Source organism: Ailuropoda melanoleuca, chromosome 8, assembly GCF_002007445.2.
Source record: "Ailuropoda melanoleuca isolate Jingjing chromosome 8, ASM200744v2, whole genome shotgun sequence".
Classification (NCBI taxonomy): Eukaryota; Metazoa; Chordata; class Mammalia; order Carnivora; family Ursidae; genus Ailuropoda; species Ailuropoda melanoleuca.
The window spans coordinates 114,128,183-114,145,156 of NC_048225.1; the positions used below are offsets into that span (position 1 = coordinate 114,128,183).

A 16,974-nucleotide genomic window follows, 5' to 3' on the forward strand; every position below is an offset into this window, starting at 1 on the left:
TCAAACTTCAGCGCATTTACTTATTTTTTGTTTGTTTAAAAATGTCAGTGTAGGTAGCAATCAGAGTTAGCTACTGGGGAGCAGGAGAAACCGGAAAAGACAAGTATTAAGTCTAAATTAGAAAAGGTATTGAGCTTTATAGGTTGTTTATAAGGACACAATGTATTTTTCATGTCCATTAAATCTCGCTTACCTGCTGCTAATGTCTGCCCTGTTCCTGACGCGCTGGTTACACAACCAATTGAATTGCAGAGAGAAATGGTAAAGTTGTATATCCTATAAGGTTTTAGTTCTTTTACAACATAAGACAGTTCTTGGGAGTTAGCAATGTACACCTTCAAGACAAAAAAAAAAAAAATCAGATAATAGATAAACAGTGTGAGAAATATAACCTTGGCAGTCATGAATCCATGAATCCAGTCATGTTCTACGAATTCAGACAGAGGAATTATTGCCAACCACTATTTGGAAAGGGATTTTTTTTTTGAAGAGTCTCAACAAGCTAGGATTTAATTGATAATTGTCCCATCACACTGTTTTATGAGGTAATAATCCAGTTCCTGAGTGGATAAATGAGGAAACCGAGTTATTGCCTCATAAAGCAGCATGGTGGTATGGTTATTGTCAGCAATGGTAGAGATAAAGGGTGGTGACATTGTCATTGTTATCACGAAAAAGTCCAAATAAAGCCATGAGGCTTGGCCAAAACTAACCCTGTGCAGTAATGTCCACACGTTATTTGATGGAGCTAGTACAGAAAAATGTCACTATGTTAAATCAATTCCATCACTTTCTTGAAAGAAAAAAAAGCCACAAAAGACAAAGAAAAACAAATAAACACATTACTGAGCATCTGCATGAGGTCAATTCTCAATTATCTTTCTTCTACAAATAAGCATATGCAGATTAGATCAAACAGTTACATTTTTTGAAATACTGTCTTATCACACAATTTCAAATGAAAATAGCATATTTGAGCAAAGGCGACTGAGAGGAACTCCATAGTCTATAAACAAATAATTAAACAACTATCACTGAGCATTGGTCCCATCATTATAACTAGAAATGATCAAAAGCAACCATGTAAGTTTACTTAGTTTATAGATACAAAAAACACTGGAAATTATATTCAGAAAAAAAGTCATTAAAATAGAGTATGACACCAAGCATTAGTATAAAACTTTTTTCTAAGGGATGTTGATATATTTGATACATATCAAATAATCTTCCATAAATATGAATGCAGGTAACTGTAAAGGTTAGTAACATTTGAAGTAATTTTCTAAATATTCTCACTGTAGAAGTAAGATAAAATTCATTTGGAATATTTGCCTGGGTATTGGCTTTAAAATTTCATGACCTAAATGAGTAGTTCTAGAAAGCAGTGTGAATGGAATATAAGTAAATCATTTCTATAACATTTTTCAGAAATAAAGGTGATTTCAAAGATTCTAAAAATCTAGGAATAATTTAAAACTTTGGTACTATTTTCTCACAATTATATTTAGAAATCAGAAAAACGTCAAACACTAAATTATAAATCCTTTATGTTTCTAATTCTAAAGTTGTTATTGAGGGATTGAAGATATAAAATTTTCTGTTCTGTGCAATGTGATTTGAAATTTTCTAATAAAAGTAAAACTTTGAAGTGAGTTAAATTTACTGAATATTGCTATAAAATTTATCCCATTTAAAACAACCCTGGTGGGATTAATGCAGATTTTTAGAAAATGGAATTGTTGTCTAGATAAAATATAATAAAGTGTTTTTTATTTTAAGGAAAATGGGGTAAAAATACACAGCGGAATATTATGCAGCCATAAAAGGGATGAGATCCTGCCATTTACAACAACATGGATGGACCTAGAGGATATTACGTTAAGTAAAATAAGACTGAGAAAGACAAATACCATATGATTTCACACATATCTGGAATCTAAAAAAACAAATGAATAAACAAATGAACAGAAACCAAAATCAGACATGCAAACACAGAGAACAAACTGATGGTTGCCAGAGGGAAGGTGTGGGGGGATGGGAACAATAGGGGAAGGAGAGTGGGAGACACAGGTTTCCAGTTATGGAATCAGTAAGTCACAGGAATAAAAGGCACAGCAAAAGGATTATAGTCAATGGTATTGTAACAGCATCATGTAGTGACAGGGTGACGGACGGTCGCTACATTTATGGTGAACATAACATAACATATAGAGAAGTTGAATCATTATGCTGTATAGCTGAAACTAATGTAATATTCTATCAACTATACTCAAATTTTAAAAAATAATTTAAAAACAAAATATTTCCTGCTTCATTTAGGATGTTGAATCATTTTTTGAACAAACTATTCTGTGGAGGAAGAACACAAAATGAAATATAACAAGAAATAGAAAATGTAGATTAATACTAATTTTGATGGACTTTTACTTCTCTACATATAGTTGTTATAAATTACATGACTTTAAAAAGACATTTACCTTAAAGCTTGGGGCACATAAAATAATCACTCAGATAAACTTTGTCTTTATCATATATATAATTATTTTATAAGACTTAAAGGATCGACGCCTGCGTGGCACAGCGGTTAAGCGTCTGCCTTTGGCTCAGGGCGTGATCCCGGCATTATGGGATCGAGCCCCACATCAGGCTCCTCCGCTATGAGCCTGCTTCTTCCTCTCCCACTCCCCCTGCTTGTGTTCCCTCTCTCGCTAGCTGTCTCTATCTCTGTCGAATAAATAAATAAAATCTTTAAAAAAAAAAAGACTTAACGGATCAATTTAATTGAAAATTTTATTCGGGATAAATTCTTAAGGAGGTGGAGAGAACTATATAAAAGCTTGAAGTCCTACACTGATAATATCACCACTTCTATATATTTTCTTACCACATTTTTAGTCACAGTTTCTGTAACAATTATTTTACAGTTGGATGTCCCCTAGAAATTTTGGCTACTTTTTTTACCAAGCTTGTAACAAGACACACACAGGTCAGTGTGGATAAAAATTTCAATTACTGAGAAGGTGAAGATTTTGACTTCGCCATTCTTGATTTCACTTTCTTCAATATATGATTAGGTAGATAGATATTTGAACGGAAAGAAAGTGTAAGAAAGAGAAAAAAGTGACATATCTATATCCTTATTTCAACTCGGCCATAAAAGAAAGGACTTTTAAACAAAAAAGATGCATATACATAATTTTTGTCACTAATAAAAAAGAAATATTTTCCTGCTCCACTGAATGATAAAATTATCTTTTTAAAAGTTTAATGTAGTCCTATCCCGTTAATAATAATCACTAATAGGACCTAACGTTTGTCAAGTTCTTTAACTCCCTAAAACCATATAGATAAGCAGAAATTGTTTTCCAGTTTCACAGATGAGTAAACCTGACGTGCAGAGATGTGTCGGTGGCTNAAGGACTTTTAAACAAAAAAGATGCATATGCATAATTTTTGTCACTAATAAAAAAGAAATATTTTCCTGCTCCACTGAATGATAAAATTATCTTTTTAAAAGTTTAATGTAGTCCTATCCCGTTAATAATAATCACTAATAGGACCTAACGTTTGTCAAGTTCTTTAACTCCCTAAAACCATATAGATAAGCAGAAATTGTTTTCCAGTTTCACAGATGAGTAAACCTGACGTGCAGAGATGTGTCGGTGGCTAACAATTGGCAGAAGTGAGATACAAACAAACAAATTGACTTCTAAGTCTATATTTTTATGAACTATGTTTTATTTCTTATTTTTCTTTCTTAGCCTAGAATACCAGAGTGAAAGTAATAGTTGCTTTGATGCTAATGTTTTACAAAGAAAGAATAGTTTACAAAGCAAAAGAATAGCAAAAACAACAACAAAACATCAATGATAAATACGGTATAACATTAAGGACCAAATGAACCAGTTAGAGCTATAAAGTGACCTTAAATCCAATGATACACTGGATTGGTAGACTAAGTCATTTAAGTTACAAGTTATGGGTAAGGCTACCTCTGTGTTTATCACCTGAGACAGATGCAAATTAGTCAGCACTTATTTCCGGACTAATGAAAAAGTATAACAAGGAATCATAAATTATTTATTGGTTCTTCTTCTAGCTTTGTGTTGTAAACATGTTCTGTGTACTGAAAAGGCTCAGGAATATTGGCAAACCTATTGGTAATGGGTTGCAGAGGGTCTCCCAAAAATCCTTGTTCACCTAGTACCTCAGAAAGTGATCTTGTTTGGAAACTCGGTCTTTGCAGATATAATTAATTAAACCATCATGGATTTAGTATGGGTCTTAAGTACAAGGATATATTTATAGAAGAAAGGAGAGGGATACACAGATACAGAGGAGACAGCAACACAGAAGACGGCCTTGTGAAGACAGGCAGAGATTGGAGTTAGGCTGCCACAAACCAAGGAGCACCAGGAACTACTAGAAGCTGGAAGAGGCAGGGAAGAATTCTCCTGGAGAGCCTTCAGAGGGAAAATGGCCCTAAAAACACTTTGATTTCAGACTCTGGTCCTCTATTAAAAAAATAGATTTCTGTTTTTTTGTATCACTTAGTTTATGGTTAATTTGTTACTGCAGTCTCAAGAAATTAATACAATGGGGTACAAAGGTCTGGCTCCTTGACTTCTTCAGGACAACCTGATAGGGTCGTTTCAGTTCCAGAACTACCCACAGGATCAGCTTAGATCTTTTCGTTACTGCATCACAATTCAGCTTCTTATTCTGCTCAACCCTGTATCTCTTACTACTTTCTATGTGTTGTTTCTAAGAGCACTCCCCAATAAACGTTTGGTACTCAGTCCTCTCCATAGCATCTGTTTCCCAGAGAACCTGACCTAAGATAGTGACAGCAGGAATGCCCTAGGAAGGAGACTCTAAAATGATATTTTGGAGCTGGATCACCAACCAGCTGGCTGCCAAAGAAAGCCTCATCCCAGGTAGTTGGTGGAGTGGTGATGGCCCCCAGCATACACCAGTGGTGGAATTCTTAAACTCATCAGTGGTGAACTGGGATGACTTACCAGTGGAAGGAAGTTCACTGGTTTGGTGGAACTGGAAATTATATGGACTACTTTGGGGAAAGTAGTAATTATAAGGACTGTGGGATCAGGTAGCTCTTGCTGGGTGCTATTAATGCATTGAAGAAAGACAAAGAAGATCTGAAGGTTATCAATTCAAGGCAAACTGAAAACTTCCTTGGCAGTATTGGTTTTCCATATTAATAACATCCGATTAAATGAATCAGAGAAGCAAGACATGGCAGATATATAGAGGTCTTGGTAAGTATTATGTGCTCCAAAGAATGAAGGGAACAAGTTTTTTAAAATTAAGGGTCCAAATTTTTAGAGGTCCAGTAGCCTGAGATATGTTAGGACATCCCTTCCAAAGTAAAGGTCAAATTATTGCATCTTGTACTTATCACTAGTAAGAAAGAAACAGAATGTCTGGCAGGCCTTCTTACGTTCTGAAGAGAGCATATTCCATATCTGGGAATACTATTCTGACCAAGTTACTAAATACTATGGAGTACTGCCAGCTCTGACTGTGCCCTCGGGCTGCAGAGGATTCTTCAGTGGGTCAGGGCTGTGTTGCAAGCAGCCAAATAACTTGGGACATAAAGGCTATCAGATTTTGTGGTATTACAGGTAACTACAGTGAGAAAAGATGTTGTGAGACATTTATGGATGCCCTCAATAAGAGAATCACAGGTAGACTCCTAGGATGTGGAGCAAGGGCATATGACACAATGGAAATCAAACACCATTTGCTAGACAGCTCCTAGCATGCTGGTGGGTCTTGGTAAAAGCAGAGAATCTGACTATCAACACCAAATGGCCATGCAACCAGAGCTATCCCTCATGAGCTGAGCTCTGTCAGACATGCCATGTCTTAAGGCCAAGTAGGCCCAACAGAAATTCATCATAAAATGGAAGGGGATATCTGGTAATGGGCATAAGCAGAGCCAGGGTAATATCCTGTGCAAGCAGATTGTCTGGACCCCCAGGCCATCTACCATTTTTACACTAGAAGCTCAATCTCAGCTCACACCTATGACTTCTCAGGGGTCCCTCAAGAGCTGAGAGAGTAGAAAAATGTGGTTTGGTTCACAGATGGGTTGTCTATGTAAGTGGTTGCAAGTCAAAAATGGGTGGTGGTTGCTCTATTGTCCCATTCAAGGATGGCCCTAAAAACCAGTAGAAAGAAGAAATCGGCTCATTGGGCAGAACTTCAGACAGGGCATCTGGCCATCCATTTGGTGTGGAATGAGAAGGGTCCAAAGGTAGAACACATCTGAACTACATGGCAGTGACCTGAATATTGGTCATGGGCATGAAAAAAAAATATTGGAAGATCAGGAACCAGGAAGTCTGGGAAAGAAGAATGTGGATAGGGCCATGGGNTGAGAAGGGTCCAAAGGTAGAACACATCTGAACTACATGGCAGTGACCTGAATATTGGTCATGGGCGCATGAAAAAAAAATATTGGAAGATCAGGAACCAGGAAGTCTGGGAAAGAAGAATGTGGATAGGGCCATGGGAGAGATTGTTACATGTGAAGATATCTTTATATCGTGTTAACGCCCACCAAAGAGCATCTTCCTCAAAAGAGGAGCTAAACAGCCAAGTACACAGAATGACTTGTCCAGTTAACATCAGCCACCTGTCATTGGCTACCCTCATGCTGGTAAAATAGGCTAATGGAGTACACTGACCACACCATAAACTGGAGGGAAACAAGAGCATCTCCCCCTCCAGGATTATGATATACATATCAAATGACTTAGTCCATGTACACAGTAAAGCCTTCATAAGTTAGCTATGATTATTACTCTCATTGCTGCTGGCTGGAGTAAGAATTACTAGAAGACAATATGTCACTGTGTATCCCAAACCTTGACCATGTTAATAACCTCTGCTATAAGTTGTGATAAACCCATTTCTCAGAATTCTCTTCTCTTAGGAAACAGAAACATGCAAAATGTACATAGAAGACATTCTTATCAATGTTATTCATATTTCCAAAAGAATTAATAAAATATAAATACGAACTGGTTGTGGGTTGGTTGAATACATTATTGTATGCCCAAATAACAAGACAGTACACAGCTACTGAAAGTCAACTCCTTACAAGATATTTAAGGATAGATGTTAAGTGTAGAAAGCAGATTTTATTAAACAAAATTATATGCATTTTGTTTTAATATATGCTTATGTTAGAAAAATAAGTGATAGAAATATATAGTGCCTTGTACACATGGTATTATATTAAGAAACAAATGCGCAGGTAAGGAATATATAAGGGAGAATTTGGTCATAGAATTCTGCAAAATCAGAAAATGTCAAAAGGAAGACAATTCAATTCTAAAACACTAATACCTGTGACAACACTGTCGGAAGAGATTGTTGAGGTGACTGTTCAGAAACCATATTGATCTTGTACCCCACAACTTCTCCTCTTGCTACATTCTCTGCTGGCTTCTCCCAGGACACATTGAGGGAGTGCGGTGAGAGTGGGGAGACGGAAGGAGGGGTCATGAATGCCGGCACTATCAATGACAATAACACAAGCAGACAGTGAATGCTGTACCTACATTCCATTTCCAGATGGAATTCATACACCTATTCTAGGTTCTGACATAACACCATTCCTTACATAATACTGATTTCTAAACATCAAAGGATATACTGCCATTTATAAAAACTACTTGCCTTTTGCTTTCTGCAAGAATGTTCTCCACCCTTATATTCCCAGCAAAGATATTTTCCATTTACAAAAGAAAAATCATTTAGAAATTTGCTTATGTTCAAGATAACTAGTAGATTATTTGGGGTAGGAAACCATAGGTCTTACAAAGCATTTGAAAGGAGAAGTCATCAAAACTGAATCTTAGTCCACAAAGTCCAGAACAGTGCATAGTGACATACTGGATATCTGATGGAGAGACGAATTTCACCGAGCCACACTGATACAGCTTGGAGAATATTACCCCTCAGAAAGAGGTAAATCTAAAATGTTCTAAATAACCGCAAAGAAATTTTTAAAGTTTTCAATAAATCTTGATTGAAATGTTCAGAGTACATATGCACATACATTCTCCCCCTGCCATCTTTGAGATCTTAATATGGATTTTAAATGTGCTAACCAAAGGTGTATTACCAAAGGACCTCATCGCACGTTCAGTAGCCAGTGACCCATAAGATTATGAGGGTCCAGTATTGCAGTTTCACCCATTACTTTTCATTTCTGACCTTGATTTTCCCCTTCCAGAACGCCATGGCTCATCACTTGGGCTATCATGGCACTATTATTTGTCCAAGATGGCTGGTAGTCATTAAGAGATGCTAAGCACAATGCACATTTTATTCATGAAATGATTCCCTTGGACATCAACCTAAAGCTACCCTTATCCTCCCACTGTCCTAACAGATTCAATTTAAATCAGGACTTGGGTTTCTTTGAATATCCATAGATTCAAAGCATAACAAAAGTGTCTTTTTTTGGTGAAAGGCTCACGATATTTGAAGTGTTTTTAATGTAAAGAGTGGGGGGGCAGTTAAAAATATCTCATTTGTTGTAGTGAAGATATCTTAAGAAAATTAAAATTTTTACTCTCCTTCCTTACCATATTGCCAACTGTTTACAAGCACACTTGTGAATTACAGATATTGATATCCAAGATTCTATCATTAGGTATAATCTAGTTCCTACACTATTTGCTTTGGAGAGAGAAATAAAAACAAATTAAGATTTATGAAATTGGTATAGTTATGTCTTTCATTGAACATAAATTGTGCTGAATTTGGAGCAAGATAGGACATACGGCCAACCCACTTCAGGAATGGAAACCAATTGCTATTTTTGGCAAACATTCCCCAAAGACTATAACTATAGTTAAGTTATTTTTCCCCCATGAAGTAATAGCTCAGGCATTTATTTTTTCCCCTAAAACTTACTGCAAGTGCTTTATGACCTTGAGATATTTACATAACCAACCGATATATTAAATTTTTCCTTGGCCTATATAAATTTATAATTCTTCCTTTTCAAAATGTACTTTAGTGCTGTTGACTTTCATTTGGGGCAGTATTTTCATCTGGGAATCTTCAAAGTAGAGTTCAAAGCATTTTTCTTCACCTGATTCTCCCGTTCTTTCTGAAGCCCAGGCAGAAGACACACTGCCAGCCATGTTCACAGCTAAGACTCGAAACGCATACTGGGTGTATGGCTCCAAGGCAGTGATGGTTGTGGCTGTTTGAGGAGGTTTTAATGCATTTTCATTGGCTGATTCTTCAAATGGGTGAGCACTGAGCCAGCCACTGCTCTGAAAAACTCGACTTTCTGCTGATGTGATTTCTCCATCAGATTTCATTCTTTTCATGTAGAGTTCATATCTTATAATTATTCCTAGAAAAGTGAAATAGTAAACCAAGAGGACTCATCAGACATATAGACAGACAGGCAGTTTTGGAGGTGGGGTGGGGTTAGGCTGGTTAAAAAGTGCCAGCTTTGCATTATTCTTCTGACTAGATTACCTGTCCATTTCTTCAGTAATCTAGATGATGGGACTTGTAAAAACAACAAACTGATGGATAGATGAATGTATGAAATACTGCTGAAAAGCATATTCATGGAAAAAAACAAACTGAAGCTGAATGCATCAACACAAAATAGCTATAACTTACTACAGGTAAATTCAATTCTTTTCAGAACAAATTATAATTTCTACTAAGAATTGCCTTTGGGGGGGATTTGATCATTGCACCTCCAGTTTACATACTTTCATATTTGGATATTTCAATTTTATTATCTAACACAAGCCCTGTTAACATAAATATTAGAATATTAAACTTGATTTCTACCTAGTCTTCTCAAATAACTTTAAAAGTCTAAGAAAAAAGGGTTTGCCATCGTACGTACATGATATTAATTACTAAAAAATCTATGAATTTGTGTCTGGCCTATATAACCAAGGGTTCAATTGTATGAAGACAAAAAATTAACTTAATGGAGCCAGCTAGCCTATATACATATTTTTTGTATTATTTTATACCCTTTTCTTACTTAAAAGAGAAAATTTACTGCTTCTGGGTGCCCTAACTTGTGACACAGTCAAATATAATGCATTTCATAAGTGAGTTTCAAATTAGAAACATCATTTGTGTTGTGACAGATGTCATTAAGAGCAAAGATAATATTAGCCTTTTAAGGGGCAATTTAAATGAATGGAATTTGTTATTAGATTAAAGAAATACACTTGTTCTACTAACCAGTACAAATAGTATCTGATATCTTTAGAAAATCTCAATTATTATATCCTACAGTTACAAAACTGAATACAGTTGCCAGATTCATATTGCACAATTCCAAATGACTAGATTCTCATTCGTGTTTTGACCAAAAAAGAAATCTAAGCCTTGAATTCCTACCATTTGGTTCCATTGGAGGAGACCATTCCATGTGAAGTTCTGTGGAACCGATCTTCCGCACCTCAGGTGGACCCAGCCTTCGGGGAGGTGCCTGGGCTGTGATCACCGTAAGGGGTGAGCTGTGTAAACAGCCCCCACTCGTACATGCCTGTACAGAAAAACGGTACTTGGTGAATGGAACCAGATTCCCAATGGTAGCGGAGCTTTCGTGACCTTCGTAAGGAGCACATGGCTGATTGCCGCCTGAAGGAGCACAGGACAAAATATATTTTTCTATAGGACCAGAACGATTTGAAGGTGCATTCCAGGCAAGTGTCACGGAGTCTGAGCTAATAGGAAGGATATAACTTAAGTTCAAGTTCCCTTCTGGGACCCCTGGCTTCGTCCTGTAAGTGACAGGTGCACTCCTTGTCGAACCATGCACACTGGCTGTCTCGATGTAATAGGAATATGAAGTATATGGTGACAGGTCCATGTCCAAGAAGTACTGAATATCTGAAATTAAAAGAAAAAAAAAGAAGAAAAGAGCTACATTTCACAGATTGGTAAGGAATCATTTCTAATTGTTTTCCTATTTATATAACTTAATCATAAACTATACAATCTGCTCTTTTGAACAAGAGGATGGTTCACATATTTAAAACTGAAATAAAGCAAATTCTGATGCTTTTACTGTGCAGAACATAAGAAGAGTGCCTCTTGTCATGGAGACTATTTAGAAGGTTGTTTAAACTCTTGTTCTTTTATAATATAGTGTCCTTTTTACAGAAGAGATAAGAGGAATTTCTGGCCGTTCTCTGAAACAGAAACAGCAGGTTCTTCTATGTAACCTGTTTGCTTGTGAAACAATATTGCACTGGACCAAGGGTTGTCAAACTGCTGCCACACGCTACATTTGTCACCTGGCTGATATCATGACTGGAAACTTATTGAATTTCTGACCCACACAAACTGTGACATTATAAATGTTCATTGTTGTTTTAAATTGCAAAATTTTGAAGACATTTGTCATTATCAATGGAGAATTGACACAGGAGTAGTCTGGGTTTTTTAAAGATTAAAAAAGATAGGGCGTGGACATGGCTAGGCACGTGCCTGGAACTTCCCGCTCTCTAAGGGGACAGGAAGTGTACTGCAGGACCATGACACTCACAACGTGCCGGCTGGCCAAGGAGAAATGTTTCCAGATTCCAGCTCCACTGTCACAAAGCAGGCAGTGAAGAGAAGGTTTGAAACTGAGAGGCAATAAACCGATAGCATATACAAGCATACATTAAAACATATTTTATGAGACCGTGGTCCTTAATCCAATTCTTGGGAAATGTTTCCTCAGGAAGCATATAAAAATATGGATGTGTTATTTATTATAGGAAATGTTGAAGTAAATTAAAGTGGAATTTAATGAGTTATAATCTTTTAATATTAATATGATACATTAATAGAATTCTAATATCACGTAATTATTTAGAAACAGAGTGATGAAGGCCATGTAGCAACATGAGAAAAGATACAGAGTGTAATGGTGCATGTACCTGAATATTATTATGAAAAATAAACCAGAGTATACACTGCTCCACAAATTTTCCAAAGTGAAGTTAGTCATCATACTAGAATGCTGCAATTGTGAGGCTTAACAAATTTATTTTAAGCTTCCTTAATGGGATATAACATTTTTATAAGAAAAAGATCTATACCAACAACAGAATCACTTAGACAAATTATTGCACAAACACAGCACGAGATTCTTCTTTGGAGATGCTAATAATAACCATATGCACTGGTTAATTTCTTTTTTTTAAGATTTTATTTCTTTGAAAGAGAGAGGGCATGCATGAGCAGGGGAAGAGGAGAGGGAGAGAGAGAAGCAGATTCTCCACTGAGCAGGGAGCCCCATGTGGGGCTGGATCCCAGGACCCTGGGGTCATGACCTTAGCTGACGTCAGTCACTTAAATGACTGAGCCACCCAGGCACCCCTGCACTGAATAATTTCTTTCCAACTATGTTTAGTATCAAATAACAAAAATGTATTCCGATTGCTATCTAATTCTTATCTCCCATATTAGTGAAATTTTCTATTATAAAATCGAACCAGGGAACAGTTATCTTCTGAGAACCTAAGTAAGCTGGGAAAATCCAGATTCATATTCTCCTAACTCCTTACCTTTCCTGCAATCCAAAACAGAAGAGGTTTCAGGGCAAAGGAGAGTTGGTGTACAGTTTTTTAAAAATGTGCTGAGCATGCTTAAATGAGGTAGGAGTGGGAGAATATTATGAAATTTCAGGTTTTCCTGGATGTAGAAGAAAGAAAACTAGCCATAATCTCCTATTAGTATTATGTATTATACACTATATATATTATATATATACATATACATATTAGTGCGTGTATACATATATATCCCTTAACACAACCCTTCTCACTGTTTATTTTAATATTTTTATGAATTATCTTTACTTGACACCAGACTTAACACCCTGGGAAGCCAGGACCATGTCCTCCTTACTCACCACTGTATTTGTAGCACAGAGTAGAATCTGAATAAATATTTGTTGAATCAATCAGTAAAGCTGATACATAAAATTTATTATGCCTCTTTAGAAAAAGTGATATCCTCCACCAGTAAAATTTGATGAGTGAAATTTACTATGCCTCTTCAGAAAAAAGTGATATCCTCCACTGGAAAAATTTGCTTGTGATATATTGATAGTAGTTGCTAGATAGTTTCATTCTATCAATTATTTAAATGACCACTACACTGGTTTTCAATATATTACCTAAACATCATACTTGTTGCTCATAACAGAGTATTGTGATCACAATTGAACAATAAGGGAAATTACCTGTCTATAATAGCTAGGGTATAGTTAATATTACATATATTTCTGACATATAATAGTAAATTCAATAAATACTTATTAAAGTTATCTGCATTCCACATGAGACTGTTCAAAATGTTCAAAACATTTGAAACAATCATTGAAGGCTAGAAAACTGATGGAAAATATTCTATGTAACATGTCAAAAGCTAAACCTAAAAGGCAAAAATAAATATCAATGCTAAATACTCCAAGAGAATGGCATACACTTAAACTGGAAGTTGGAAGATATGTAACCTGATGATAATTAAGAGAAGTTCAGTACGTACTTGATGCTGGTAACATTTGAGAAATGAAATATAATCCCAATAGATCAAAATCTACAAGAGGAGTCTATTTAGTAAGTAATTAGAGTAATTATAGGATTGAGACGGCAACAAATATTTGGTTAAAAACACTGGTTTCACTCATCTATGGAATATAAGAAGTAGGAAGATCGGTAGGAGAAAAAAGGGATAAAGAAAGGGGGGTAATCAGAAGGGGGAATGAAGCATGAGAGACTATGGACTCTGAGAAACAAACTGAGGGCTTCAGAGGGGAGGGGGGTGGGGGAATGAGATAGGCTGGTGATGGGTAGTAAGGAGGGCACGTATTGCATGGTGCACTGGGTGTTATTATGCAACTAACGACTCATGGAACTTTACATCAAAAACCAGGGATGTACTGTATGGTGACTAACATAATAAAAAAATATTATTATAAAAAAATAAAAAAATAAAAACACTGTGTAAACAACATATAGTATGAACTAAATAAAAGTAATTGAAAGGGCATAAATAGAATTCCCCTTAATTTTATCATAACAACAACGACAACAACAAAATGACTTGGGTTAAAGGAACTTACCTCAAGCAGGTCGTACTCCATAGTTAGGATAAGAATTATCTCTATCTTCAACTCTGAGCTTGGAAAATTATTGTTCTCTTACCACAAACTCCTTTTTTTTTAAAAGATTTTATTTATTTGACAGAGAGAGAGAGCACAAGCAAGGGGAGCAGTAGGCAGAGGAAGAGGGAGAAGCAGGCTCCCCGCTGAGCAGGGAGCCCTATGCAGGGCTCAATCCTAGGACCCTGGGATCATGACCTGAGCTGAAGGTAGATGCTTAACCAACTGAACCACCCAGGCACCCCCTACTACAAACTTCTGCATATTTAGGACAACATTCAGAATTTTTGCGTCAGCACTAATTCATGATTTCGGATGGTACCCACTATGGTTTAAGGTGCATTCCTGATATACCACCCATGAAAGCTACCTGGACCTGCTCAGGTTTGCTGAATGTACCTTATTTTCTCATACACTTTCCCTCATGCCTGTTCACATACAACTTCTTCCAGGAAAATCTTTCTTCATTCACTGCAGTACCTGGCTAATCCAGCTCACACATCCCTCTTGATTGTGAAACATTCAATGGTTCTCAGCCTCCATCTCTGCCACCACAGGCATGGTTGCCTCTCCCCCTCCCAGAACTTTCTGAATATTCCAAGTCTACTCTAATTCAACATTTAAAATATATTATAATCTGTTTTACTCTTTATCTCCCCTCTCAATAATGAGAACTGCTCCTTCCATCTTTGTGCTTCTAGTGACTCATACAGTTCCTGATCCGGAGTAAACACTGAATAAAATTTTATTGAATAAACGAAGGAATGACTTTTCCATATATATCTGATTGATTTTTCTAGGAAAGAATATTAAGAGCTTTATAGAAACAGTTGCTTGTCATTAACTCTTCTGGGTTTTGTTTTTTTTTTTTCTCATTCCCTCCTTATATTTACTGTTTGTTTCTCTCAGAGCAGCTGACCCATCTTACCGCTTGTTACATCGATCCCTTGATGTAGTACCGAGTAACAAACGATAATGATATTAAAGGTAGACATGAAGCTTCAGGGTTCACTAAGATGTATCGTCATCTATAACCCTAAACTATGTTAACATCTTTATGCTACGTAAGCAATGATAAGGTGTAGAATTATTCATCCTCTCGTTTCTCTGTGAAAGGATTTTTTTAGAGTAAACATGTAAGGACTATTCCTCTACACATGGCTTCCCAAATGAGAAATGATTTAACTGAATTTGGGGAGAAAAGGGGGAAACAGAGCATGCTCAGATCAGCCTATTGATTTTACTCTCTTCTAATCTGTCTTCGTGCAGGAGAGAGGGTCTACTCTCCAATCTGACTTTTATCAGTAATGAAGATGACTTTTATTTTTCATTTCCATCTTACTGACTCCTAGGTCTAGTTCTCTTTTAGTTCCAAAATCAAGTAGGAAAACATAATATGATTTATTGGCCACTCCCTGAAACTACAACTCTATCGAACGAGTGCTAGTTCCTATGATAGCTCTTCTCTTCACACCCATCCCATGGAAAATTCCTGTGGGCAAACCAGACAGGAGCTACAGGGGGGATGATATTAGGCGCTGATTATGTACAATTCCCAGTGCACTGATTTGACCTCTATACCTTTCTCTCCTGTTTTTGAAAGCTGGTTATGTACAAGCTTATGAGGATGTAAATTTTGCTTATTTTTAAAAAGTTTGTATTCAGAAACTTTAAAATTATGCCACCATTAGTTGTGTGCCATTACTAGTAACAAATACTCTGCAGCCTTTAAAGATGATAACACAGCAGAGTGTCATGATCTTAGGTTGGAAACCACTGTCCTAGAGATTCCCATGGTGCATCAGGCAAGCTAGGGAAAGTTTTTATTCTAACAAGGAATTCTATAATGGTCTCAACCAAATGATCAAACTTTCTCGGAAGACAACACTATTAATTTTCTTTGAAAAGTTCAATGATTCTCCACCTATAATTCCAAATGCCTTTATTTAACCCAAAGATTTGTGTTCATCCGACTGAATATAAGTACTGTTTCCTTTTCATTTTACACATGCTATCCACACACTGGAAATAGAGTAATAAACATGAGGGTATTATTAGAATGATACAAAGTTCTGACAGCATTAACCAATTGTTCTTACTGTTCAAATGCCATCATGCAGATAATTTTCACATCATTAATTATAGTGATTGTCAAGAAATGCCAGAAGTGGCATTTTTTAATGAAAAATAAGGTTTTAGGAAATAATACCTCATTTAATAGGATTATATAAATGCCTGATTAGTGAATGAGTACACATTTATTATGTAAGAAACTGTTATTTGGATTCTATATTAGGGCAATTATGAATAAGAGCCAGCGCGTTGTATTCTCACGTAATGGTCTATAAAATAGATCACAATATGTTACTATGGAAAACATGCCACTGGAATTGAAGGGTATAATTGAAGCTTAATTTTATTACTGAATTAAGCTAAATGGAAAATGGGGTGACCCTAAGTCACAATTTCAGAAATAATCCAACCAGTGGTACTGTCATCTTCAAAATCACTTTCAACATTTTTATAACTCTCTCTTCCCCATCACAAAAATTTAAGTTTCAGGACACCTGGATCATGCTGATATTTGGAAGAAAATAAACATTCTAGTAGCAGGTTTTTAGGATGCTTTGCCAACATGGCAGATGTAGACAGATGTTCATTTCCCTTTGCAATCTGCATCATGAAGTTCGGAGTTGCCATTAACTTCAAAGAAGAGCTGGAATACTGGAGAAACATTCAGAGTTAACAGAAAGTGGACATGATAATGTAGGTGCATGTCAGGC

At 36.3% G+C, this 16,974-nt stretch overlaps 1 protein-coding gene across 1 annotated transcript in view; it reads right to left on the reverse strand.

The window, feature by feature from the left end:
* The window catches only part of USH2A (usherin), a 729,748-nt gene that overhangs the window by 548,844 nt on the left and 163,930 nt on the right, over positions 1 to 16,974 (reverse strand). Inside the window, exons 16-19 of the mRNA XM_034667668.1 lie at positions 10,429 to 10,923; positions 9,137 to 9,406; positions 7,372 to 7,547; positions 194 to 335 (exon numbers count right to left, since the gene is read on the reverse strand). Coding sequence (XP_034523559.1) covers positions 194 to 335; positions 7,372 to 7,547; positions 9,137 to 9,406; positions 10,429 to 10,923 — 1,083 coding nt within the window. The remainder of the gene's footprint in view (positions 1 to 193; positions 336 to 7,371; positions 7,548 to 9,136; positions 9,407 to 10,428; positions 10,924 to 16,974) is intronic.